This window comes from Brachyhypopomus gauderio, chromosome 9 (assembly GCF_052324685.1).
Source record: "Brachyhypopomus gauderio isolate BG-103 chromosome 9, BGAUD_0.2, whole genome shotgun sequence".
Lineage (NCBI taxonomy): Eukaryota > Metazoa > Chordata > Actinopteri > Gymnotiformes > Hypopomidae > Brachyhypopomus > Brachyhypopomus gauderio.
In genome coordinates, this window is record NC_135219.1 from 4210093 (window position 1) to 4237567 (window position 27475).

Here is a 27475-nt window from a genome sequence, read left to right on the forward strand (position 1 = left end):
ATTTATAAACACAAAACAATTTACAAAATGTACAAACAATCCCCCACTGCAGACGCTCATAAAATACAACAAAACTCTCCAGTGAAAATTCACAAATGAAACTAAAAGTGATGAAAAGAATTAGTGACAGATGCACAAACACACACAATAGCAGAAGCCAATCAGGAAACGTTATTCTAATAATTGTGATATTATTAGAATAATAATTCCAAAGAAGCAGTTCTGAGGTGAACTGGGGTGGAGTCTGGGCGTTTTGAATCAGCTTTATGGGCTAATATAACACATTTAATTAAACTTCCATAGGTGTTGTATTCTCAATAGTTTTAATAATCAGGGCGTTGCCTAGGAGACAACACACATACACCGTCCTGTTCCCACCTGGTTATTAGTTGCAAACACCTGTTGCTTGTTTGTCCTCTTTTGTTCTCCGTGTTATTTAAGCCCGCAGGTACCTACATGACGCCTGATGTCGTTCTGAAGACCTGTCACCAAACACCTGCTCTCACGCTCTTTCCCTGCTGCGTTTGTCAGATTTTGTGATTTTTGTCGAGTACGCTCAAATCGAGCAGTTATGGAGAATGAAGATTCTCTTCTCTCCTTCCCTCCGTGCTGCTACAGTCACACAGGAACCACACACAGCCAAATCTTGCTACTCAACATGATGTATCGATAAGACCAGTACACAGGCACTTCTAAGTAATGCATGCTCTGTAAACCAGGTAAAGAAATCCCATATTTAATCACTTCATCCGGATTTTAAAAAAAAGGACCCCTGTCCCATCACCCATCCAAGTCAGACGTCAGCTCATTGTCCCATTAAGGATTTCCTTGAAACTTTTTTATGGAAAAGTGTCAACATTTGTTGTCATAAAAGTGTTAATGCAAATATAAATACTCTCAAATCACCACACAAATATCAATATTACCTGTGGATCAAGAAAAACATCACTCACCATAGTCATACTGAACCAAGTTCTGATTTTTAATGTGGAATTCTCACTGCCTACTACATTTAACCCAGAAGGACCCCAGGACTGGGTGTATGCCCTCTATGTTGGCTACTGATCCACGTCTCTGGTTAAGTTGACCCGGGTCATGCGTGTGGTGGTGGTCTCACCCCCCCTCAGCCCCGCCAGGTAGATCTGGGGTCGGGGGACGTTGCTCTGGCCCTCCCTCTTCGTCTGCCCCGCCGCATCTTTGGGGGGGTACGTCTGCGTGCTGTTGTGTCTCCTCATGTGACTCAGGTCGGTCTGCATGGAACGGGTCACTTTACTGCGCAGGTTCGCCTGGGGGGGATCCGACATTTTCTGGGTTAAACCTTCTGGTTCTGAAGAGACTTAACTTCTTCACTAAACTGCTGAACATTTAAGCACACATAAAAATCAATATACATACAAAATCTAAAGGAGAAACTGCAATGAACTGTAGTAAGAGAAGTAGAGATATTCAGAATCTTTCCAGAAAAGCAGGATGTCTCGCACAAAAGTCCTTCATCAGCTGTGCAAGCAAAGTGCTTCTCTGGAGACGGTGTGTACTTCACTGCAGTTTTCACTGCCATGTTTGTGCCTTAGATGGGGGCGGATCACCAGCTTGATGGCCTGTCTGCGCAGCTCCCACTCGTTCCACTCGTACGACTTCACCACGTTACTCTCCAGCAGGTGTGTGTCCGTCTGTGTGCAGCTGTCGCTCCTGGTGATGGGCTTCACAAGCAGCGTCTCCCCGGACTGCATCTGAAAAACACACACACACCTGAGTTCACGTGATCTCCCACATGCCGTCCCATTTCAATTATGTGGGGGGGGGGGGGGGTCGCAGTCGTGAGTCCGGGTCACCTGTGAGTACGGGGGGACGCTGGAGAACTGCTGGTGGAGCTGGAGCAGCTGGATCAGCTCGGGGGATCTTCTCGCCCGCTCGGCCACCGCCTCCACGCACTCGTCGGCCCGCGAGGCGAACTGATAGGCGGCCTGCCTGGAGCTGAAGCAGTAGAACTTCTCCCTGTGTTTCAGGACGCCGATGTTGGGGTTGCCTTAGGAGAACAAGGGCGGACAACCCTCAGAAACACACACACATGCCTGCTCTCTGTTATAGTCCTCACACACACACACGCCTGCTCTGTGTTACAACCCTCAGAAACACACACACATGCCTGCTCTCTGTTATAGTCCTCACACACACACACGCCTGCTCTGTGTTACAACCCTCATACACACACACACACGCCTGCTCTGTGTTACAGCCCTCACACACACACACACGCCTGCAGATAGGGGAGGGCACTTCATGACGGAGGGATCATGGCGTCTTAAGGCAGATTGTCAGACTTGGCCGCCACCTTAGGGATACTGACAGGACTTCAGTCTATTTCAGCTATTTACATAAATAAGAAACCTTTTGTACTTGAAATGTTTGTGAGCTCACAGATGAAATAATCTTTAAGTGTATCTTTATCAAATGTAAATATTTTAGTTATAGCAAATTTGAGAGGATCTTGTTGTTTTAGTTAGAATAAATTGAAAATGTTTTTGTAGTTTCCAGTTCTGTCAGTGTAATGGGGAGCGTGCATCATTATTCTAACCTGGCAGGAGAAGGCTATCCCTCGCTATGAGGGTGTAGCCACACACACCCCTGTACTGTAGGGGGAGCTTGTCGAAGTTTGCCGTAGTCTCAGGCAAAAGCCACTCGCAGGACTTCATCTCGTCTGGATCCACCCGCTCCCCTGACAGACAGCCAAAAGAAAAACTGTTAAAAGACTTTGAAAATTAATGCAAATTATTTGTTTGTGCAATCCGAGAGGAAGTCACAGGATGGAACCATTCTCAGTCTTTCTTCTCATTCTCATTTCTCTTTACAAATCCCAAAAGTGGGAAAGTTATACCTATTTGATTGTAATGCCTGAGATACACGCTAGAGGTCACTGTTGACCTTACAAAAATGTACAAAACTGCCTTGTGTTTGCACTTTCCAGTCTAAATGCTGTTGGCCTGACAAAACATGCCTGACCAAAGTGGTTGGCTAATTACAACATGCTTTGTGAGTTGGCTCAGATGTCCTGGAGTAATTAAACATGACGGGCAGCTTAGCTCCAGGACTAGGGCCCAGCACACAGACCCTACCTGAACTCTTAGCTTAGCTCCAGGACTAAGTCCCAGCACACAGACCCTACCTGCACTCTTAGCTTAGCTCCAGGACTAGGGCCCAGCACACAGACCCTACCTGCACTCTTAGCTTAGCTCCAGGACTAGGGCCCAGTACACAGACCCAACCTGCACTCTTAGCTTAGCTCCAGGACTAGGGCCCAGCACACAGACCCTACCTGCACTCTTAGCTTAGCTCCAGGACTAGGGCCCAGCACACAGACCCAACCTGAACTCTTAGCTTAGCTCCAGGACAAAGTCCCAGCACACAGACCCTACCTGCACTCTTAGCTTAGCTCCAGGACTAGGGCCCAGCACACAGACCCTACCTGCACTCTCAGCCATTCTTTCCAGGTCTGTTTTGACAGTGACCCCCTGCAGGAGCTGCTCCAGTTCACCGGCTCCCAGCAGCTGGGACTGCGCTGATAGAAAAGGCCTCAGGCTTGTCACCATAGTGCTGAGCATGCTCAGTAAGAGCTTCTCATCCTGTAGCCCCGCCCACAGCTTGGCCAGGGCGGTGAAATGAGGCTGGTGAGAAGGGTGACAGGGGCAGAAAAGTGTTTTAGAAACTGACAAAAAAAAATATCTGTGAAAAACCACGTAAAATGAACATGGCTTAACCAACACAGTCAAAACTGCAGAATATGGTAAAAAACATTGTGGTTTTCTACTAAAGAGGAAATGTTTTCCTGGTTCTGACATTTTAAATTTGCATTTTGTTTTTTTCAGTGACAGAAAATGGCCAAACAGTTGTGACCAATGAGTTCTGAAAGTTCTGACTCCAGGCAGTCAGGAGAGGACGTCGAGACTCACAAACACTTGGGAGGTGGGCACAGCCGTCTTGGAGTGGACGGTGGCCCTCAGCATCCTCATCGTCCCTGCGAGCTCCGTCTGTAAAATCTCAACCTGCTTCGCACACAGGATCACATCAGCCTGGCGAGACACAGAGATGAAATCATGCACGAGTCAGTAAAATACAGCTTCCAACCCTGCCATAGCCACAGGACTGAAGGCCCTGCATTATCAGTTGTTTATGTATCAACACTGGCTTGGTGGTTAGCACGTTAGCCTCTCAGCACTTGCGTCTTGGGTTCATGTCCCTATCTCTATGTTTCTCTGTTGTTTGTATGGGTTTCCTTCGAAGTCTCTGGTTTCTTCCCACAGTCCAAAAACAAGGAGGTTAGGTCAATTGGCTGTCCCTCCAAAAACAAAGTGTGTGTGTGTGTGTGTGTGTGTGTGTGTGTGTGTGTGTGTGTGTGAGAATGATAATGTGTCTGTATGAAGGTCCTCTCTCCTGAGGCTTCTGGTGTCCTCTTGGTGCAACTGACTGCTGCTTCTTGCTGGTGTGTGATTTGATGTAAAATGTTGTAACTGAACTAACTGTAAAGTGATCTTGAATATGTTGAAATGTGCTATATAAGTGTAGATTCCATTCAACTGGGCCAATTAATGTACCAACACCTCATTTCACCTCTATACATGGATGAGGTTATTTGCAAATATTCTATTATATTATGCATGTTGTGTTGTACTAACACATTTATTCACCAGTGTTCTTCATCCACGGGTGTTTGCTGATGGTGTGTTAGCTTCTGTGACTCACCAGCAGGAGTTTGAGGAAGGCTTCATGCTGCCGTACATTGTGGAGGGCCTGTCTCAGCAGGTCGGCCCGAACTACCCAGTCCGTCTGGGCTCCAGTCTGGTGCTCCAGCAGGGCGGTGTACCGCCAGGCTAACTGCTGGGTCCCTTCCAGTTCCACCTCGATGTCTCTGCTGACGGCGGGAAGAGCCTCGTTCAGCGCACCAGGCACTGCACGCAGGGGTTATTGGGAAAATGTTTTAGGTGATGGACTTCAGATACGCTTCACCTTTTTTTGTGGTGTCTCAAGCAAAAACGTGCACAGATGGCCAATGTGTATGATGTTCCATAAGACACGGAGGCTAAGCTCTGGTTCTTCTGTGATTCACTCACGGTGTCTCAGAGTCACTCACGGTCCTTCTGTCACTCACAGCTCCTCAGCGTCACTCACGCCCCCCCAGAGTCACTCACGATCCTTCAGAGTCACTCACGCCCCCCCAGAGGCACTCACGGCCCCTCAGTCACTCATGCCCCCAAGAGTCACTCACGCCCCCCCAAGAGTCACTCATGCCCCCCAGAGTCACTCACGCCCCCCCAAGAGTCACTCATGCCCCCCAGAGTCACTCACGCCCCCCCCCAGAGTCACTCACGATCCTTCAGAGTCACTCACGCCCCCCCCCAGAGTCACTCACGATCCTTCAGAGTCACTCACGCCCCCCCAGAGTCACTCACGATCCTTCAGAGTCACTCATGCCCCCCAGAGTCACTCACGCCCCCCCAAGAGTCACTCATGCCCCCCAGAGTCACTCACGCCCCCCCCAGAGTCACTCACGATCCTTCAGAGTCACTCACGCCCCCCCCAGAGTCACTCACGATCCTTCAGAGTCACTCACGCCCCCCCAGAGTCACTCACGATCCTTCAGAGTCACTCACGCCCCCCCCAGAGTCACTCACGATCCTTCAGAGTCACTCACGGCCCCCCAGAGTCACTCACACCCCCCCAGAGTCACTCACACCCCCCCAGAGTCACTCACACCCCCCCCCAGTCACTCACGGTCCTCGATCCCCTCTCCTCCTTTGCTGCTGTCCTTGTTAAAGAGGCGGATGCCAGTGACGATGGCACTGAGCTCATTCAGCTGCTGCTCTTTGTCCCTCTTGAGCAGAGACATGAAGGTGGCCAGCTCCGACTGTGGGAACACACTCTGCACTGCAGCTGCACAACACACACACACACACACATGTGTACACACACACAAACAGACACTCACACACACACACACACACACACACACACACACACACACACATGTGTACACACACACAAACAGACACTCACACACACACACACACACACACACACACACACGTACACACACACAAACACACACGTGTACACACACAGACACACACGCAACACATGCATATGCACACATGCACATACAGTTTTTTGTTCAATTATTTTACTACTACTGTTCACTAATATTTACCCAATTCGCCTGTGTTAGACTATGAATGTAGATTAACTTAACTGATTGTAAGATTCCATGTTTCAGAATAAATATGGTTGTTCATCAGGACATTCTGTGTATTGTTCTGATGTTACTGTAAGAATTTATAAATGATTGTAAGGCAGAGAATGTGCTTGGTTTAGTACACCAGTACCTATATGGGTTAGTGTTTTAAAACAGTTTATTATAAGGATGACCTTTTGGGTCCTAGCAGCTGCAAAAAACTGTAACAGCTGCAAAAAACTGCAATTACATAGTAATATATTACTATAGAATGTGTATATGAATGCAAAACATTAATTGTTTCAACATGTTTACAGGAAGACATGTTGGAACCAGGTGCATGACATGACCACGCACTGCCCTGCCAAGCTACAGGGGGCGCTGTTGCATTCTGTGTGCACTAACCTGTGGCCTCTCTGACATTGCGGATGTCAGAGGCAGAGCCGACGCCGGAGTGCAGGAGCACGTAGCTGACCACTTTGCGGTAGAGGTCCTCCAGGTCTTCCCGGGTCTTGGCCCTGCTGTCCGTCACCTCGCGGCACACAGGCAGCAGGCGCACCTTCAGCGCCCTCTGGTGTTCCTCCACAAACTCACCTGCCAATAAGGGAGCCTCTGGATGTCAATGGTCCAGACAAAATACCTTTTGAAAAGATTCTTGACAGTACCTGTGCTTTAGGGACACAACTACACTCCCTCATCCTCATTTGGACTATCCTATTATGGAGAAATGACCACCACTTTAATTACCAGATTACCTTAAATGTTCTTAATTACCAACTCTTAAACTCTTAAAGAAATTAGGAAAAAAAATTGTTAATCTCACTTTTTTGAATATCTATAATAACTACATCTGATGAAAGATATAAGCCATAAGTCATAACTCACTAAAATAATATACACGTTACCAATTCTTTGTGTATTCATTAGTGTTGGAGAACAAGACCTGTATGTGTTTAAATCCCACTGCCCAGTCTGTAAGATCAGCCCTCACAATTAGCTCTGACACCATGCACATTTACTGCAAGTGAAGGATGTTTGTACTGTACTAGGATTTCAGAACACATTAAGATACGCTGTTACCACCCTTGAACACGTATGCAGGTTCAGAGGTTCGGTCTGGGCCTGGTGTATTAGAAGTTGGGAAAGAGCTAAACTGTGGACTGGATGAACAGTATGAGTGGACTGGATTGAAGAATGACCTCAGGTCTACTAAACTGGTGCGTGTTATGAACACAACCATGCAGGCCAGACGGTGCAGCACTGATTGCGGTGTCATGCAATCCCACTTACGTCGAGACGTGTAATTCAAGTCAAAGTAAACCTGCATTTTAATGGTATCCAAAGCAGGGTTCTTCTGATCCAACAGCCTGTCTACACACAGCTAAGAGCAGAAAAACACCATCTGTGAACAGGTCTGCCCATGCATGAAAATCCAGATGATCTTATCAATAGGCCTCACGCAAGAATACCTTCGTATTCTTATCCTTAAAAGTTTGCCATGTCAGATTCAAAGGTTGGTAAATTCAACAAACTGTCGTAAATTACCTTCACAAACAGCTCTCTTTGTACACAAGTATTCATGACAATTGAGAAAATTCCAATTAAAATCCCATTAAATCCGTATAATAACAAATTTGTTTGCACGGTTCTTGCACAAGGCCCAGTGGATCCTGTTCTAAATCCTGTAACTGACTAATGCTGTGAAGTATAAAAATACAGCTGAACATTTCTCTTAATTTAACCTGTGTCTCTGTAACATACTCAATTAAAGACAAGGTAAATATGACTGGTGTGAAATAGCTTTCTACTCTATAAAGCAATTACCTCAATAAGTTTTTGAATATCTTGCTTGGTAAGGGTCCTGTCAACGTTAAAAAGATTGCTTGGGTCTAAAACAACAGCTTTCACCTAAGAAAGGAGAAAGGGACGGTTAGCTTAGCTTAATGGAGGGTTATCTTAATGGAGGATTAGTTTAAGGGAGGGTTAGATTAAGAGTTAGATTAAGCCTTTGCAGGAGTCCAAGGTCATAAAGCAAAAATATCCATTCCATCATTTTTTATAATCGTTATTCATTTTTATTGTTTAAAGAACACAACACAAAACAGATATGTACATAACCTTGAGTTTCAGACATTCAGAATAGCATTACTAATAGATTTAACTTGTTTACTTTAAGCCACCAGTTTACAAGAGACTGGTATGACACTCACCTGTTATTTCTACAGAGCAACTTTAGACTCTTTAGAGAGAGAGAGAGAGAGAGAGAGAGAGAGAGAGAGAGAGAGAGAGAGAGAGAGAGAGAGAGACCCAGGCAAGATTACACTAAATGGTAAATGGAAGCTCTTACCATGAAGGCAACGAGTGTTTCAGACACCGCCTGTCCTTTACTTGCACATTGTTGTGCGATCTCGCGAATTATATTTTTAATTACGCTTTCGGCTTGTACTCGGGACATGTCGCCGTTACCGTGTACGATGTTCGGGAGCGACAACTTTGCGGATTAAACCGTAAACGCGCAGCTACATGTGGGCCAAGTTGTGCTGTGCCGGTAGTCGCAGGGTTGCCATGGAGAGGTGAAACAGTGTATCCGTCAACATGGCGCGTAGAAAACGAAACTGGGATGTCTTTAAAATTTTATAAATACCTGAATCACACAAATTGAGATTACAAAGATTTATCAGTAAACATAATATTCAGTATGTGCCCAGTTAATGCGCTTTAGCATAAAATGTAGCCTAGTTTATATGTATTTTACCCTTATGCTTTATTTACACCTTTTAAACAGACATACTTAATGACAAACAGTTAATAACTCATAATGGCACATTCTGGATATAAAATTGTACGTCATGAAAAATAACATAAACAATTATTTCTATTACACAAATCCTTCATTTAATAAAATCCAAGCCACAGCTAAAACCAAAAAACTCTTAGGCAGTTATATTCAGTTATAGCATTACACATAATTGCTAAGAATATTTCATGAGTTTTCACATTCAAGTTTTTTTTTCACATTCAGTGATTATATAAATCCTTCAGAAAAATTCATCACCCTGAACCGTCAAAAACAGCAGCATGGAGTCAGTTATGTGTCTTTCACATTCCAGTGATTCACAGAACACCGTCCTTCTGCATTTATCCTGGACGGCTCTATATTCTAGAGCCCCAACTCCTGAATTTATCCTGGACTGCTCAGCACTCTAGAGCCCCAACTCCTGAATTTATCCTGGACTGCTCAGCACTCTAGAGCCACAACTCCTGAATTTATCCTGGACTGCTCTATATTCTAGAGCCCCAACTCCTGAATTTATCCTGGACTGCTCAGCACTCTAGAGCCACAACTCCTGAATTTATCCTGGACTGCTCTATATTCTAGAGTCCCAACTCCTGAATTTATCCTGGACTGCTCTACACTCTAGAGCCCCAACTCCTGCTCTGGACTTTACAGCCCTCAGTCTTTCTGCATTCACTCAACACTGCTTTGGATCTGCAGCTCCCACAATTTCTCCATTGTCGTGAAGACATCTTCCTCTCGGCACTCGTCTGAACATTGCCTCACCACCACACTCCTCAGGACGGGTTCGTGCTGGAGCAGTTCATCCGCATTCATATCCATTCTCGTCTCCACCCCCGGCTCCATGGCAGATCTCTCACGATCCTCTAAGCCAAACGGGCAGACCAGAGGGATTTTCAGTACCCCGGTCTGTGGGTTCCAGTCTAAATTTAGCCCTCCTTCCTCCTCCTCCTCCTCCCCTTTCTCCTCCTCCTTCTCCTCCTCATCCATCTCCTCATGCCTCTCTTCTCTTGCATCTGACTTTCTGCTCTGTGTCCTGTAAAGGTTGACCTCGTTCTCCGAGACATGCTCCACCCTTGTGTCTGTTGGGCCGGTCGCGTCCCGCTGGTCGTCCCGCTGGTCGTCCCGCTGGTCGTCCCGCTGGTCGTCCCGCTGGTCGTCCCGCTGGTCGTCCCGCTGGTCGTCCCGCGGGTCGTCCCGCTGCAACGGCATGTGAAAGACCAGCCCATAGCTGTCATCCGGAAATCCACCGTCACACCACAGGTTCAAGGCAGCGTTCGAGGACGTCTGGGATGTGTCCTCGGCGGCCGTCTCGGGGCCTTCCGCTCGGGCCATGTTCTGTGCCGCGTAGGGACCCTGGGCCGACTGCCCCGTCTCGCTGGCCCCTGGTGGCAGTGCGATGGCAGGGAGTGGGCGGGCCTTGACCGGCAGCAGGCGTTCCGTCTCTGCAGTGCCATGTTGAGGTGGGTACTCCCGTTTGGGGTCCTCTAGGCTCAGGCTGGTGGTGACCAGGTTAAGGTTGATAATCAGAGGCTTCTCTGGCTGGAACATCTGTAATTTCTCATTGATGTGAACCATGTCCTGCAACCAGGAACAGGAGGGGGAAGAAAATATTAGTACAAAAGCAAATACAGAGTTGTTGTGCAACAGCTCAGCGTAACATGAGCCCCTATTTCTTCAACTGACAGCAGGACGGAGATAACTTTGCCATCAAAGCTGGAATGTCTGAGTCTCTAACAGAGATTACGTTCCACCTGCTGTCTTACCCACCCAACCAGCCAGTCAAGACATTAAGAAGAATTTAAACTTTGGAGTAGGGTGTGGTTAATTTGGGCTCAAACTATTTAAGAGGGTGGCTCTCTAAGTGTTTCTAAGTCTTTCCAAAGCCTACACACCAATTCTGGTCCTGGATCTGAAGTCTGAAAGACAGAGGTGTTCATCTATAGGTGTAACACTATTAAGGCACAATTACAATTTGCTCACTAAATGTGACGCACACCATGACATCTTTGTTCTAGTCAGTTTGTTCAATTGGTGATTTCACACAGTGGAAAAACAACTTGAACCTTGTGAACGAGAGTTGGTCAAGAACACTGAAGAAGTGAGATGTAGAGAAAAAAGCCCTTTAAAACAACAGTTTCACAGAGGTTGCTGAGGCTGTGTGGTGTGAAACTGCAGTCCTTGGGCAGACTCACCGTGCTCCGCGGGGGCTTCTGGGGAGGGCCGTGGATGTAGTGATACGTGAGGCCTCCAGCCAAAGCCAGCACAAACATGCAGACAGCAGTGGGAATCAGACCCCCCAGCATCATCACCATCATGTGAGTGGTAAACGGATCTGGACAAGGAGATCACAGCTGGTAGTCTCTGTGTGTGTGTGTGTGTGTGTGTGTGTGTGTGTGTGTGTGTGTGTGTGGTGTGTGTGTGTGTGTGTGTGTGTGTGTGTGTGTGTGTGTGTGTGTGTGTGTGTGTGTGTGTGTGTGTGCATGCGTGCGGTATTACAATGTAATAAATTACTACATACACACACACACACACACACACACACACACACACACACACACACTCAGGTTGAACTTGGGAACAATGTAGTGCTGTAGTGCTGAAGCAAATATCTTGCACATGAAGGTAATCCCCTGGTGCCCCGCCTGTGTAATTATTCACAGAATGATGAGGTGAACTCCTACACTGTAGCTATGTAATTATTCATAGCATTATGAGGTGGAGTGTTGCGTTGTAGGTGTGTTCACAGAATGGCAAAATGGAGTTTATCATCAAAGATTATGTAATTCTCACCCAAACCTGTTGCACCACTTCACAATTCCACAAATATGTAAGACGAAAAACTCCATTCCATACAGACCAGATGGATGCTATGCTGTATGAGCCAAATACTGACCAAATAAGTTATGACCCTGCCTAGTGCTTTCGGTTTTAATCTTTGCGCATATTTTTTACAGCGATAAGGTAGAATTTCAGTAACTAATCCGAATGGTGTCCCAGTCACTGTCAAAAGCTATGGGCTTATGAAATTCTCTTCCTCCTGTCAAGAGGTTCGCTCTGGGCGTTACCTCTGGGTGTCTTGACGCAGGTCAGGGGGGTGGTCAGGCTCTCCAGTGGGAGGGACAGAGAGTGCGACTCCGCCATCACACAGTACTCTGAGTCGTAATCCAGTGAACCCGGCCTCCAGGAGCCATTAGTCAGGAGGTAGGATTGCTGAAAGAAACCAGTGCAAATGAGACAGAGGAACCCATGATAAGACAGAAGAACACACGATGAGACAGTAGAACCCATGATGACACAGAAGAACCCACAATGAGACAGAAAAGCCCACAATTAGAGTAGATCCTACGATGAGATAGAAGATCCCACGATGAGATAGAAGAATCCACAATTAGACAGAAGAACCCACAAAGAGTCAGAAGAACCCACAATCAGAGCTCATTTGTTCGACTTCCGAACAAGTAGTGTGGTAAGGCTGGTTAAAAGGTCACATAAAGGTGAACACTGTACACCATTGCAGCCACAATGTAAAACGGAACCCTGGGAAGATGTTCCTTTCAGATCAAGTCAATAATAATGAATAAACTTTACACTTCATAAATTAAACACTTAGCCTACAATTGCAAATCTTTACACAGAGTAATTAAGTTAATATGTAAGTAATCATTAATTTCCTTTATTTCCAAATAGATGAGGGTAACAGATAAAATGGAGTCATTATTTTCATTGCCAGTCTGGCTCAAAAACAGCCGACCCAGTAAGCTACTTTTTTCATTATTGTCACGCCCAGATTAGTTTTCCCACAACTTTTAAACCTGGAGTGCTGATCTAGCATCAGGTTCCTCTTACGGGTTAAATGTTCTTGTCCATAAAAAAACTGACCCTGGATCTGCATCTCTGCCCTGAGACACATTATACAAGCACCGCCTGTGAAACAATATGGGAGATGCATGGCCTCTTTCTCTCTGTATGTATCGAGCGTCCGTAATTGGACACGCACCGTGAGTTTACTCCTGTTGTTGTACATGGAGACGTTGTAGATCATGTGAGGGAAGACCATCCAGAGAGACTGACGTCCCTTCGTCCGATCGCTCCTCCACCGGAAGGGACCCTTCAGTAAGACTTGCAGGGAGTTTCCTGTCAGGGTCACCTCCATCTGTGGAGGTCCTATTGTTGCTATTGGACACAAACAAAAGAGGAACAAAACTGGTTTTTAAAGGTATGATCATGTCTTTAAGAGGAACAGATTAGCTTTGAGACATTACACAACTTTACGTGCTCTTCCGTTTGCTAGCTAGTTTGCACAGTTCCTGAATACGAAACACGTATGTAACTCTGTATAGGAAAATCTGGTATCAGATAAATCAGATAATTTATCTATGACAAAAGATAACAAAAATCTTTGCTGATTATATAATTAATGATTAATGATTTACAGTGAATTTTATAGTATTAAATAAATCCCCCTAACACACTGAAAAGAACTGTTTTAACAAGAACAACCAAGATATGGAACTACCTTAGAAATTAGTCAAACAACAGAACAATAATCCAGGTTTTTTAGTCTGGTAACATTCAATTAACCCAAAATTTTAAGACACAAATATATCTGCTTGGGGATTTTCTCCACTGGTAGGTTTACTAATCTCAAGGGCTGTATTGCCTCCTGTAACTCTCCTGGCTACTGAGCTCAAAGCTCATGGTTGTGCTGTAGTGGATGGGGTTTCATTGGTCTTCTGTGGTGCTCACATGCTCATCTAGGCTTATGAAATGCTGTACAGTAAACAACACGGAGTAAAAAGAATCTCAGCCAAATGAGGAAATGGGGAAGCTGTACAATACTGATAGCCATCAGTATCAAGTGTCATTAACCCTGTCTGGATACAGAAACACGCCTCGGAGGAAAATAACAAATACACTAAATAACAAGAATAAAAATCATATTGTTATTATTACTATTGTTATTACTGGTATTGTTATTATTATCCTGCAGTACAAAGACAAAATTACGTTGAATGATTAGGAACTCTAGGTTACTTTTTAAAATAACAATAAAGTGACATTGAGGTGAGACTGGAATGAGACTGAGGTGAGACTAGAGCCAGACTGGGCTGAGACTGAGGTGAGACAGGAGTCCGACTGGGGTAAGACTGAGGCGAGACTGGGTGAGACTGAGGTGAGATTGAGGTGAGACTGGAGTGGCTGACACTGTGTTCACAGTAAAAACTGGTCAAATGCACACATATAAAGTACAGCTAAAAGACAGGTGAAGTCATCCATCCATCCATTTATCCATCCTCAGGCTGAACTCACTATCAGACATGGGCCTGAACCGGCCCCGGGTCTCGGTCCAGTCCGAGGAACCGTTGGGCCCGGTGACCCTGACTCTGGCGTAGTACTCCTCCTCCATGTCATGAGTCTGCTCCGTCAGGTCACACTCCAACTGGGTGATGTCAGTGCACTGCTTCACAGCATACCACGTCACCTCCTTGATGTGCCCCACCTCCACCGCATCTCCATATCTATACCAACCCCACGGCAAGTCAGAAAAGATGTAGATCAAGGTAAAAACGGCTGAGCATTTCATGCACTTGTGAACTCAGTAAACATGTAAACATATTAATATATAAATACCTAAACATGTACACATATTAATATATAAACATGAACAATAAACATAACTGACATAACTGGTACTGTTGGTAACAGGTCATGGTCAGATGTGTAAGAGATTTACTCAACACTACATATCTTAATACCAGGTTCAGTTTATCTTGCATGCATTAAAGTTAAAAAATCACACTTCCATCTGTCTAATGAACACATACGTTGGACTAGACTTTGAAAACATCCTTCTAGGAATGGTAACCACTCAAGCTTAGCAGTCAGTTCAATTACATACGGTGGGGGATGGCTCAACCAAAAATGGCTTTCAGTTCCTGTGCCGTCTCCATAAGTGACTCTCGTCTGTCTCTCCCTGTCCCTTCCTTCCTAGTTTATTTAATCTAACTGGCACTGGGGTTTGAGGTTTGATAATCCTCTTTAGTCCTAGGATTAGGCTTCAGTATAGTTCTTGAAATGAAGTGAGCTCTCTGCCTGGGATATGCTGATCTGGAGTGGTCTGGACTGATCTGGGCTGATCTGGGCTAACCTGGACCGATCTGGAGTGGTCTGGACTGATCTTGGCTGATCTGGACTGATCTGGGTTTATCTGGACCGATCTGGAGTGGTCTGGACTGATCTGGACTGATCTGGAGTGGTCTGGACATAACCGGGTGTGGTCTGGACTAATCTGGACTGATCTGGAGTGGTGTGGACTGATCTGGAGTGATCTGGACTGATCTCAACCTGGGTGTATCTCCTCACGGAGACCCCTTCTGGGGTCAGTGTACTCACATTGCATACTCGATGGTGTAAGTGGTGTTCTGAGAGACAGGCCCCTGTCCCCGAGCCCAGCGCAGCCTGTTCCTCAGGTTCACAGAGTGAAAATGAACAGCCCGGGGTGCAGCTACAACAGGACCTTCAGCCCACACTACAAGATGTACAGGAAGACGGGAAAACAAAAGTCATTTAATTAAATAATAAAAGTACTTTTATGTTACGCATTATTATTAGTAGTAGTTGTAGTAGTTTAGTAGTTTATTAGCATTAGTAGTAACCGTAGTAGAAGCACTAGTAGTAGTAATAGAGTAATAGAACTGTAGCAGTGTAGTTTAGTAGTAATATCAGTAGTAGTAGTAGTAATAGTTTTAGAGTAGTATTGTAGTGTAGTTGTATTAGTGTAGTACTGTAGTAGTAGAAGAAGCAACTGTATTCTTATTAGTGTAGTAGTAGTTGTTGTTGTGTATTAGTGTAGTACTGCAGTAGTAGCAGTAGCAGCAGTATTAGTATTAGTGTAATAGTAGTAGTAGTAGTAGTAGTAGTAGTAGTTGTGTATTAGTGTAGTACTGCAGTAGTAGCAGTAGCAGCAGTACTAGTATTAGTAGTAGTACTTGTTGTGTAGTTGTATTAGTGTAGTAGGCCTAGTAGTAGTAGTAGTAGTAGTAGTAGTAGTAGTAGTAGTAGTAGTAGTAGTAGTTGTATAGTTGTATTAGTGTAGTAGGCCTAGTGGTAGTAGTAGTATTAGTTGTTGTGTAGTTGTATTCGTGTAGTAGGCCTAGTGGTAGTAGTAGTAGTTGTTGTGTAGTTGTATTCGTGTAGTAGGCCTAGTGGTAGTAGTAGTAGTTGTTGTTGTTGTGTAGTTGTATTAGTGTAGTAAACCTAGTGGTAGTAGTAGTTGTTGTTGTGTAGTTGTATTAGTGTAGTAGGCCTAGTGGTAGTAGTAGTTGTTGTTGTGTAGTTGTATTAGTGTAGTAGGCCTAGTGGTAGTAGTAGTTGTTGTTGTTGTGTAGTTGTATTAGTGTAGTAGGCCTAGTGGTAGTAGTAGTCGTTGTTGTGTAGTTGTATTAGTGTAGTAGACCTAGTAGTAGTAGTAGTTGTTGTTGTGTAGTGTAGTAGGCCTAGTGGTAGTAGTATTAGTAGTAAGACAAGACATTTCATGTTACACCCTAAAACAATTAGGCAGAAAATGTAAATTGTGTTAGTTACTGAAATTCTACATTATCGCTGTAAAAAATATGTGCAAAGATCAAGACAGAAAGAACTAGGCAGGGTCATAACTTATTCTGTCAGTATTTGGCTCAAAAAGTGATGAAGTATCAGCATCCCTACACTACTGAACCTACACATTTACAATTTGTGTAATAATTTGTTACATCTGTAAGTTCGTAAATTGCGCATTTTTTAAGTTTCTTAAGTGAAAGAAAAACATAATTTGTACTTTTGGTAGGTAAGTAAAAGTAAGTGCAGTTGTACATCAACACACATAGTAACACACACAATAACAAGCAAATTTACTCACGCGGTTAAGGAAAGGTTACATTATCCCTTTATGTTACACATATAAGTTTCACTTTTCATATGAAAGTCTAAATTCTACTGTTTTAGTTTTAGTGATCTGGACTTTCGCTTGGAATTTATCCCTACAAAATAATTCTATTACAGTAAATTATTTCTGCTTTCATTCATTAATTCTCGCTCAGTTCACAATAAAAGTAGATATCAGAAAATCAACACATTGTGCAGAACCCAGATTCCTCGAGACCGCAATAAGAGTCGTGCATGACAGCCAGTGATATGATTTTGGCTTCCTGTGTTTCCGTGGTTTAACGCTTTCTACGGCAGAGTGAAATAAAACTGGTTGCGGTGATCTTCTATTTTAGGATATATACAACACACGAAAACAATGTTATTGTAACACATCCGCTTGCAGCTGCATGTGATTAGTACGAATAATAAAACAGGTTTAAAGCGGACTAGTTTTTTGTGATTAAACGGAGTGAAGCAGCCCACATTTCTGCGCCGGTGTGTGTGTGTGAGAGAGATTTGGTCTAGATGTAAAAACGTGAACAGCTTTTTAGGCGTGGGAGTCATGAATTTTGTTCGCACTTGGTGATTAAAGAACAGTTTCACATATCCTCGTAAACAAAATCATGCAGGCTTGTGTGCTGATAATTATTAATCTATCAAGTTACTCATTTACAAAGAATTGCTGTATCTTTGAAATGCGGTCACGTGCTATACTCAACTTATAAGATATTGTTTTAAACATACTTATAAGATATTGCTTTAAACGTTATGTAAAAAGAAAACATATAAACAAATAATAAATAACTGAGCCGAACGAACCTGAAGCCGGTGGCAGAAGGAGACAGACAGCCGTCACTATAACTGTAGATATCATCGCTAAAGTGAAGGTCCACGCGTGATCGTTGACATTATTTTGGACCGTCTGACTCTTCTCTCCGTTCTCGCAAAAAAAGAAAACGCTTCTTTGATTCGTGGTAAATTTCCTCTTTGGCGTCCACTTTCAGCTGTGATCACAGAGGGTACATCTGGTCGTCAACAGCCCAGATCTCACGTTAAGCGTCAAATGCGCGGATCTGTGTGGCACTATAGCAACACTACGTGTGGGAGGCGAGAGGAGGAGTTGAGACTCCAACCGGTGTACTGAATCTTTTTTTTCGAAAGGTTTCAGAACATCTCTTTGTAATAGAAAAGACATTAACAACAACATAAACACTTCGCGTTCACATGATACGCCTGCTCCTTTAATTTTAGTAGAAAAAGAAATTTAATTTAACATACTAGAGGTTTACATTAAGAATGTTGTTTAGTTAATCATGTTTGTTTACTTAATCATGAAACATTTGCTATGCTGCAAACAGTAACTAAAGTGTAGCCTGTGCCTCAAAGAATTTGAGACACAGGTAATGAATTGTACTAATAGTAATTTTTCATATAGGCCTATATGCTGCATGTTGCATACTGGGATAAAGGAAAATGCCCTGAACAAATCCCCTAAATCACAAAATCTTTGTATTGCTTTAACCAGTGGCAGAGCCACCCTCAACAGAGCCACCCCTACTGCCACCCCACTAGAAACTGTAATTTTAAGAGAAAATATTTGTTTCCTTTCGTTCGTCATTTGTATATGGACCCCTCTGATAAAGCCTTGCTCACCCTTTGGCCACCCCTTGAAAAAAAGTCTAGCTCCACTGGCTTTAACGTACTACCGGCACTTGGATATAATGAAGATGATGAGTGTGCAGGGGAAAAATGTGCACTGGCATGCGGACGCACAGGGCCGCTGACATACAGCTACATCCTTGTTCTCTGTATGGTGCAGACGTGATTGATGGAGCATGCTTCTCAAAAACTGAAGGCACGTGAAGTATGTGTCAACAATCTGTCCTTCGCCTCTCCACATAATCCTCTTGTCTCGACTCTTTGTGTAAATCTGCTGTCCCTAGTCTCCATGTAAACATGTCCTCCATCACGCCCTCAAGAAAACCTGCTGCCCCTCATCTCTTTGTGTAAACATGTCCGTCATGTCCACGTGTAAACCTGCTGCCCCTCATCTCTTTGTGTAAACATGTCCGTCATGTCCACATGTAAACCTGCTGCCCCTCATCTCTTTGTGTAAACATGTCCGTCATGTCCACGTGTAAACCTGCTGCCCCTCATCTCTTTGTGTAAACATGTCCGTCATGTCCACGTGTAAACCTGCTGCCCCTCATCTCTTTGTGTAAACATGTCCGTCATGTCCACGTGTAAACCTGCTGCCCCTCATCTCTTTGTGTAAACATGTCCGTCATGTCCACGTGTAAACCTGCTGCCCCTCATCTCTTTGTGTAAACATGTCCGTCATGTCCACGTGTAAACCTGCTGCCCCTCATCTCTTTGTGTAAACATGTCCGTCATGTCCACGTGTAAACCTGCTGCCCCTCGACTCTTCATGTAAACGTGTCCGTCACATCTTCATGTAAAACCCCTGTCCTTGCCTCTTCGTGTAAACAACATGTCCATCATGTCCTTGTAAAGCTGCTGTCCCTCGTCTATTCATGTACCCAGTTTTCCTTATCAGATACTGGAGATTCAGTCTCAGTACTGCAAACTAGAACTAAACTTCATTCCAGGTTGATTTTTTTCCATTATTTGGTATAGCCTTTTCTAGTGAAAGTGTTTGCACCGTAACGATTTTGCACCTTAACGATTGTGTGGACACTTTGATTCCGTTCCCAGCTACTGCGTGTGCTGAAGGGGTCTTTGTGTTCCCACACCAACAACGGTCCATTTAAAGCCCTTTCAAATATTTAACCACACTGCTTCCTCAAACCAGGACTTTTAAAGATGGTCATTCTGACACAACAACAAAGGAGTGATTCTTTCCTTTCCTCAAAAAGACGAGTGTAAAAGGGAACTGTGCAGGTGTGACATTAGTACCTTTACTACCTGCTTGTTTACAGAAGAGAAGTTCTGTCGAGATAAGAGGAGCTAACGCTCAGGTCTTTGACAAATATGGCCGTGGCTATATTTTTATCCTAGGTGTGTCAAAGAGACAAAGAAAATATAAAATTACTTAAATGGATGAGCAATGCCAAAAGCATCAGCCTGCAGGCACTGAAGCAAGCATTCACTGTCCAAATGCCATGATGGCCTTCATTCAACAAACATGAAGCTGAGGAAATCTATGAAACCATGTTGTATGGGTTTAGATGACACTTTAACAGAGATCATAACCACCCTCACATAATTAGGCCATTTTGTGTTGTGTTGAGAGCAAGGACTTAATCTGGGGAGGTCTACAGTGGATTATGTAATGTGGCGAGATACATCATAAAGTGGATTATGCGTGAGGTACATCATAGGGTGGAATATGTAATGTAGCAGGGGTACATCATAAAGTGGATTATGCATGAGGTACATCATAAAGTGGATTATGCGTGAGGTACATCATAAGGTGGAATATGTAATGTAGCGGGGGTACATCATAAAGTGGATTATGCGTGAGGTACATCATAAGGTGGAATATGTAATGTAGCGGGGGTACATCATAAAGTGGATTATGCGTGAGGTACATCATAAGGTGGAATATGTAATGTAGCGGGGGTACATCATAAAGTGGATTATGTGTGAGGTACATCATAAGGTGGAATATGTAAGGTAGTGGGGGTACATCATAAAGTGGATTATGCGTGAGGTACATTATAAGGTGGAATATGTAATGTAGCGGGGGTACATCATAAAGTGGATTATGTGTGAGGTACATCATAAAGTGGATTATGTAATGTAACGAGGTATATCATAAAGTGGATTATGCGTGAGGTACATCATGAGGTGGAATATGTAATGTAGCGGGGGTACATCATAAAGTGGATTATGTAATGTAACGAGGTATATCATAAAGTGGATTATGCGTGAGGTACATCATAAAGTGTATTATGTAATGAATCGAGGTACAGCACAAAGTTATATTACGTCACTTGCTGTAGTGAGACATAAGTGGAGTATTTTATCTAGAAACCCTGATGGTGTGGCTCTTCAATGGCTGAGATGTTCCTGAACCTGTCAGCAATGTCCTGCTCTATCAATGCACCTCTACCTCTATCAATGCAACAGTCACTTTAAAAGATCACAGTCACTTTAATAGATCTTGTGCAATTTTGTTTTGTTTTGTGTACTGATGTGTATATAATTGCATATAATATGTCTGTATATATCTTGTACAAATTTGATTCTCTATGTTATCTTTCTTCTCTCTTTTCACTATTATATTGTTAAGCTTCCTTATTGTAGAGTGTATCCCTAACTCTCACCATAAGAATTTCAATGTACACATGTCCCATGGAGTGCAAATGACAAATAAACTTGAAACTTGCTGTCCTGAAGTGTCCCATTCACCAAGAAACCCAGCACTAACTGCACCTGTGCAGGTATGGGAAATCCATGTGATATTTTGATCAAATGTAAACAGAAGGACAGAGAAACGATTATCACCTTGTGAACTGGATGTCTAACTTGAGAGAGACACAAGGCACAGAAACAGATGTAAAAATATCAAATATAAATTTTAGATGTAAATCTGCCAAATGTAATATAAAAAGCATCACAAATGACTGAAGTTTTAGAGGAGAACACGTATTCCTTAAACGTTGAGTTGACTCTTCTGCCCACTCAGTGTAATTCTGCGTTTTGTTCTCGTGGTGTTCAAATTAAAATGCAAGAGGCAGAATATTTAACTCAAGAAGATTGCAGGTGAGTAACAGGCAAAGTTGCTCTGCATTAGATAACAAACTCACTAGATTTTGTTTGTACTTGTTAACTATTTTGTAACTATTAATGCCAGGATTTTACGTAAAACACTGTTTCGCGAACGACGTAGTCACAACGAATCTAGCCGAGCCTATCACGTGTACAGCGTCTGATGTATCTGATGGTCCGGAACCATCGTTTCAAACGGGTGTGTGATCACGGTTTGTTTTGAAAGGTGCTCAAACTTCCGGTCGAGCATGACGACTGCTGCTGAATGATTGAAATTAATAGTAATCAAGCGCGCAAATGTAATTTGTACAAGACCATTTCACTCGAGGGTATCAAACCATGGCGGTACCAATGGAAACGCAGCTTCAGAGCATATTCGAGGATGTGGTGGTGTGTGTTTTTATCTCATCTCCGACTAAACTGCACGGCTGTAGGACCAACATGCTAGTTAGCATTAGCTTCTTTAGCTAGGAACATTCAACAAATATTTTCACATTCGTGATGCTTTAGTTGATGTTTAATGTTGGGGTCCAATAAATAAAGTGAAGCCTTTCTGCAGACAAAACATGCATAGTTTAGAGTTAGCTAGCTAGCTTACATGTTTATAGTGTTGGCGAAGGTAAATGAACACGGGCAGTTGTGAGACGCCCACCGCCCAAACACACGGAGATATTCACCTGGCTGGGAACACAGTGAGTGTTATACAGGCGGGTGATGAACATGGTCGCAGCTGAGCGGGTTAAGACGCCTTAAACTCACCCGTGCTGCACTCAAACACGTTGATTAGTAACATGTTGTTGTTTTTCTTTCTCTATTAGAAAACTGAAGTCATCGAGGAGGCGTTTGCTGGGTGAGTTGGTGGGAAAGAGTAACTTCAAGGGAATTTGCGGTATTTTTAGCTGTTAATGGATTTACTCAGGGTCCAGAACCTTAACCACTGAACTACCGCAGGCCTGGGAGCATTAATTCAGTTCATTAGCAATTATGTGCACTTATGTGAATGGCCAATGTTCCTCTAACCTAAGTTGCCATTAAGGTTTGTCTGGAGTTCACCTGCAACTCGGTGCTCTTGTTTCCACACATGCAGGATGTTCATGGATACCCCAGAAGACGAAAGGACCAAGCTGATCAGCTGTTTGGGGGCTTTCCGGCAGTACTGGGACACTCTTCCTCAGGTGAGTGCTGACGCAGATCCAAGGTGTGTGTGTGTGTGTGTGTGTGTGTGTGTGTAAATACAAGGCACTTTTACTTGAATGCATGTTTGAGTGTGACAAACCAGACAGCAGGTAATCAGTTAGAAGTGTGCGGCCTTCATCTCTTCATCTCACCACCCACAGGAGTCCCATGAGCCGTGTGTGCAGTGGACAGTGAGGTTCATCCACAGCCAGCACAGTCCTAAACGCATCTCCTTCCTCTACGACTGCTTGGCCATGGCAGTGGAGACCAGCCTCCTGCCCCCTAGGTGATCCCCTCATCCAGCCGGCTTTGACATAGTCTCGCACATTAGTGTGAAGTGTGTGTGTGAACACTGAAAAGATTTTTGGTGCTATAGTCTACCATAATATATTACGTGTGTGGTATTGCTTAAAGCGTTATGTAGTACAAATGAATATTCAAGCACAAAAGCAAAAAATAACACAAGATGACAGCAGGAAAAGTTGACTGATTAAAATAAACATGTGTGTGTGCATGCACGTGTGTGTAGGATGGTGTGCCAGGCACTGATCGGCTCTGAAGCGCTGGAATGGGAACGTACACAGCTGTGGGCACTGACCTTCAGACTCATCCGCAAGATTATCGGCGGAGTTGATTACAAGGTAGATTACAGAAGCATCACACACACCTCCCACTCATTCTCTGGGCCCTAATCTGGGTTGATCTAATACTATATTACCTGTGGATTAGTGGGTATGAGAGAGTATAAAAAGGTCAGAGATATTTTGTACTTAAGTAAATGTTTACTTGACTAAAAGCTCTTTGTTTAGGGATCCATTATGCAGCTTAGTGAGGCATTTTAAAAGTGCCAATGGCGTGCTAAATAAATTTGAAGGGTGTTTTCTGGAAAGATACCGTAGCGCTGCAGTGAACCACACTTCCTGTGTTTAACCCGACGTGTGCCGACACAGGGCGTGAGAGACCTGCTGAAGGCCGTACTGGACAAGGTGCAGACCATCCCCACCCTGGTCAGCTCGGCCATAGTGCAGCACCTGCTGCCCGCCCGAGAGGTACGAGGTCTCCTCAACCGCCTTCACACCTGCAGCCTCGATCTGGAACGAAACTTGAGCCGGATTCCGTTCCTTTGAAGTGTGAACAGCAATAAAAATTTACATAGTCCTGTCATAGTAATGATGGATGCTAAGACTAGGGTCATAATACTGCAGTTCAGTCCAAGAATAAAGTGCGTGTACAAAAAACCTACCCCAAGATTGACATACCATAAGGCAAGGCAAGTTTATATAGCACCTTTCATACACACTGGCAATTCAAAGTGCTTTACACAAGAAAAGAAGTTTATTGCGACTCGAGGTCTATCACCTTGGGAAGGTGTTGCCCACAAAATATAATACATAAAAATAACAAACAAGATTTTAAAGGATTGAAATTAAATTAATTAAATAATTAAATTAAAATGATTACACAAAAAATCTAAAAAATAAAATGATTAAAAGATTAAAGAATTAAAGAAGATAATAATAATAAGCAATACAACTGGAAACTGAGAGAAAATAAATAAGACCTAAGATTTCTGCCTGGCCCACAGCTCTGCAGCATGTCAGATATATACACTGGTCTTACAAAATTAAGTGATTTATAGACCAGTAATAACAGAAGCAAACAACCAGAACGGAACTCTCCAAAATCATCTGCTTAACTAACTGTAGTTAATCATTAACAATATATTGCTATTGATTTGGATTAAGTGGTACAGTGAGTCCCCGCTTAACGACGGGTCTGGTTAACGACGGACCAGAGTTACGACCAAGTTTATTTTTTATTTTGCACGGAGGTGCAGTGGCAGCACTGTAGAGTGTTGTGGAGTGTTGTGTACGATAAGTGTTGTGGAGTGTTGTGTACGATAAGTGTTGTGGAGTGTTGTGTACGATAAGCTGAGGCATCGCAGCCTCCACCGCAGCCCATCTCGGCAACACGATTGCTCTTTCTCACGCTGTACGCATTCACAAGAACATTGTTAGATTTTTTCTATACTGTATTTATGATCAAAGTGTATCTAAATCTAGGGTCACACATAACGACAAAAACTGCTTTAAAACGGACTTTTCAGTCTCTAACCCCGTCGTTAACTTGCGGGGACTCGCTGTATTGTTATTGCTGGGTGGTAGTGTGTTAAGTACTGGACTGTTCCTGATTAATTGGTTTGGAATTACTGGTGATAGCTGGAGGTTTTGCTAATGATGTGGGTTATTGATTGTGTGAAGGTGGTGGAGTATATCCTGGACAGGAACGCGTGTCTCCTGCCTGCTTATTTTGCTGTGAATGAAATCCGGAAGCTCTACCCAGAGGGACAGCTCTCGCACTGGGTATAGTGACACACCACTGCATCTCAAACGCAGAACCGCACACACTGCGTTTCTGTTTATTGGTGTCCCTCCCACGAGTCTGCCCCTGTCTGATCTCCTGGCCCTCACTCTCCTGCAGCTCCTGGGCAGCCTGATCTCAGACTTTGTGGACAGCTTCCGGCCCACCGCCAGGCTGAACTCCATCTGTGGTGAGTGAGGGCGCCTCTGCGATCTCCCCAACGCTCCTCGTGAAGCAGGGGGGCCTCACAGGGAGCAGGTGTTTTAAGTTGAAAGGTCCACGCTGTTTTTAAGTGTGTGTTTGTGTGTGTGTTGGTCAGGTCGCTGTAGTCTCCTGCCTGTGGTGAATAACTCTGGGGCGATCTGTAACTCCTGGAAACTGGATCCTGCCACTTTGCGTTTTCCTCTGAAAGGCATGCTACCTTATGATAAGGTATTGTCCCCTCATCCGAGGGGTATTTTTTTATCAATACTGTTAATTTATGCCCTGCTGTATCATATGATTGAAAATACTACTGTAGTTCTAATCGGTAAAAATAAAAGCTGAAATGTAAAAACTAATCTGTACAGTATAAAAACATTGGAAATGGCACGGTTAGTGGATATCAGAATATGAATTCATATATTGTCATTATAACATGTACCACGCAGACATGAAGATGGACATGAAGCACATGGGTCTGGGGGGAGGAGGTGCTAGGTAACGCGAGATTGTGTGGTGCTAGGTAACATGGATACAGGGAGGGACTGTTCTAGGTAACATGGATACATGAGGGGGCTGTTCTAGGTAACCTGGATGCAGGGAGTGGGCTGTTCTGGGTAACATGGCTACAGGTGAGGGGCTGTTCTAGGTAACCTGGATGCAGGGTGGAGGCTGTTCTAGGTAATGCGAGAAAGGGTGGTGCCAGGTAACATGGAAACAGGGAGGGGCTGTTCTAGGTTACCTGAATGCAGGGAGGAGGCTGTTAGGTAGCTTGAGAAAGGGTGGTGCTAGGTAACAGATACAGGGTGGGGGATGTTCTAGATAACCTCGCTGCAGGGTGGGGGGTGTTCTAGATAACCTCGCTGCAGGGTGGGGGATGTTCTAGATAACCTGGATTCCGGGAGAGGGCTGTTCAAGGTTGCAGTCGTTTGTAGTGGCAGGGTGGAGATCTGATGACGGTGAGTTGAGGTCTGATCTGAAGATGAGGTTTCTCTCAACTACAGGACCTGTTTGATCCCCAGACGGGTTTGCTGAGGTACGTGCTGGAGCAGCCCTACTCCAGAGACATGGTCTGTAACATGCTTGGCCTCAACAAACAGGTACTCCTCTCTCTGCCTTTTCTCTCTCTCTCTCTCTCTCCCTCTCCCTTTCTCCCCCATCTCCCCATCTCTTCACTTCCCCTCCCAATCTTCTCATCCTTTCATTCACTCCCTCTGTTTTCTGTGAGGATCCGTAGTTGAGTCAGATATGCTGAGAGGGACGTGGTGTGGGGTGGGGAGGAGGGGCAAAACCAAACAGAATGCAGTAGCTCATGTGTTCTGTGGGAATGGTGGTACACCCAGCCGTGCAGGTGACAGCGTAATGACGGTGAATGATGGTGGTTATGCATTGCTTTGTTTTTTTGCAAGGCCAGCCTCCAGTATACTCCCTGCCACGCCAGTGCACTTCCAAACCGCCTCCTGTGCTTGCCTGCTAAACTCTCTCTGGGTGGGGGGTGGGCGGGTCCTTTTGCTGTCTGTCTGTCCTTTTTCGGCCAATGGCATGCCTTTTGCTCTGCTGTCTCAGGGAGTATAGCCCCGCCTGTCTCTCTGACTCATGTCTTGTTTTTAAGGGAGGGAGGGGGGTGGTTTTGGCTTGACTGACGGGGGTACTTGGAGCTGGCCTCCTAGTCACTGTATTTGTCTTCTTTTTTTTCTTCCTTTATTTTTGTTCTGTCCTGTCTTGCCCCGCCCACCTCGCTCCAATGCTCTCTAGACCCTGAACATTGCTCAGGTATGTTCACAATCTTACTGTTGTACTGTGACTAACCAGACTCTGGAAGCTTCTCCATAGTCAGCCAAACTGATTCCATCTAATTACGCCAAAAGACACGACCTAATTACACCACACACACGTGTACACCACACATGCCTAAATTACAAGAAGTAAAAAAATGAAAGGCTTTGAGCTTGAACTTACTTTTGCTTCTAAATCTCGCCTACAAAGCGAGTAGGACCATATAAGGATGTTTCATGTCGACCTCTACACTCCCAGCCCATTGCTTTAGAGCAGCCAGACCTTCACTCAATAGTTTT

At 44.3% G+C, this 27475-nt stretch overlaps 3 protein-coding genes across 6 annotated transcripts in view; 1 reads left to right on the plus strand and 2 right to left on the minus strand.

Moving 5' to 3' along the window:
• Positions 1 to 883: 883 nt before the first annotated feature.
• cfap206 (cilia and flagella associated protein 206) lies at positions 884 to 8699 on the minus strand. The gene is made up of 12 exons (XM_077016560.1): positions 8571 to 8699; positions 8048 to 8131; positions 7514 to 7604; positions 6629 to 6817; positions 5767 to 5925; positions 4738 to 4943; positions 3948 to 4067; positions 3464 to 3662; positions 2576 to 2716; positions 1833 to 2026; positions 1587 to 1730; positions 884 to 1286 (listed from the first exon to the last, which is right to left on the minus strand). The coding sequence occupies exons 1-12, from the start codon at positions 8676 to 8678 to the stop codon at positions 1059 to 1061; spliced, it is 1863 nt and encodes a 620-aa protein (XP_076872675.1). The 5' UTR covers positions 8679 to 8699; the 3' UTR covers positions 884 to 1058.
• On the minus strand, positions 8273 to 18037 carry il20ra (interleukin 20 receptor, alpha). Its single transcript, XM_077016561.1, has 7 exons — positions 17748 to 18037; positions 15417 to 15552; positions 14334 to 14542; positions 13021 to 13196; positions 12089 to 12233; positions 11216 to 11355; positions 8273 to 10601 (listed from the first exon to the last, which is right to left on the minus strand). Exons 1-7 carry the CDS (start codon positions 17800 to 17802, stop codon positions 9693 to 9695), a joined length of 1770 nt encoding a protein of 589 aa, XP_076872676.1. The 5' UTR covers positions 17803 to 18037; the 3' UTR covers positions 8273 to 9692.
• Positions 18038 to 21867: 3830 nt separating this feature from the next.
• Positions 21868 to 27475, plus strand: part of med23 (mediator complex subunit 23) — a 40804-nt gene continuing 35196 nt past the window's right edge. For 2 of the 4 annotated variants that reach the window (XM_077016556.1, XM_077016558.1), the window contains exons 1-11: positions 21868 to 22052; positions 22481 to 22512; positions 22750 to 22837; positions 23000 to 23124; positions 23368 to 23479; positions 23789 to 23887; positions 25100 to 25201; positions 25320 to 25389; positions 25519 to 25631; positions 26405 to 26500; positions 27156 to 27173. In XM_077016556.1, coding sequence (XP_076872671.1) covers positions 22002 to 22052; positions 22481 to 22512; positions 22750 to 22837; positions 23000 to 23124; positions 23368 to 23479; positions 23789 to 23887; positions 25100 to 25201; positions 25320 to 25389; positions 25519 to 25631; positions 26405 to 26500; positions 27156 to 27173 — 906 coding nt within the window. In that variant the 5' untranslated portion in view covers positions 21868 to 22001. The remainder of the gene's footprint in view (positions 22053 to 22480; positions 22513 to 22749; positions 22838 to 22999; positions 23125 to 23367; positions 23480 to 23788; positions 23888 to 25099; positions 25202 to 25319; positions 25390 to 25518; positions 25632 to 26404; positions 26501 to 27155; positions 27174 to 27475) is intronic. The other 2 variants (XM_077016557.1, XM_077016559.1) reach the window with 2 other exon arrangements.

Coding starts and splice junctions, on each gene's coding strand:
- il20ra (XM_077016561.1), bottom strand. CDS start 17,802: ATGATATCTACAGTTATAGTGACGGCTGTCTGTCTCCTTCTGCCACCG. Junction 15,553..17,747: donor CCTTCTGCCACCGGCTTCAG/GTTCGTTCGGCT, acceptor TACATCTTGTAG/TGTGGGCTGAAGGTCCTGTT. Junction 10,602..11,215: donor AGAAGCCCCCGCGGAGCACG/GTGAGTCTGCCC, acceptor TCCTGGTTGCAG/GACATGGTTCACATCAATGA.
- cfap206 (XM_077016560.1), bottom strand. CDS start 8,678: ATGTCCCGAGTACAAGCCGAAAGCGTAATTAAAAATATAATTCGCGAG. Junction 5,926..6,628: donor CAATGTCAGAGAGGCCACAG/GTTAGTGCACAC, acceptor TGTGTTGTGCAG/CTGCAGTGCAGAGTGTGTTC. Junction 2,027..2,575: donor GGATAGCCTTCTCCTGCCAG/GTTAGAATAATG, acceptor TGTTCTCCTAAG/GCAACCCCAACATCGGCGTC.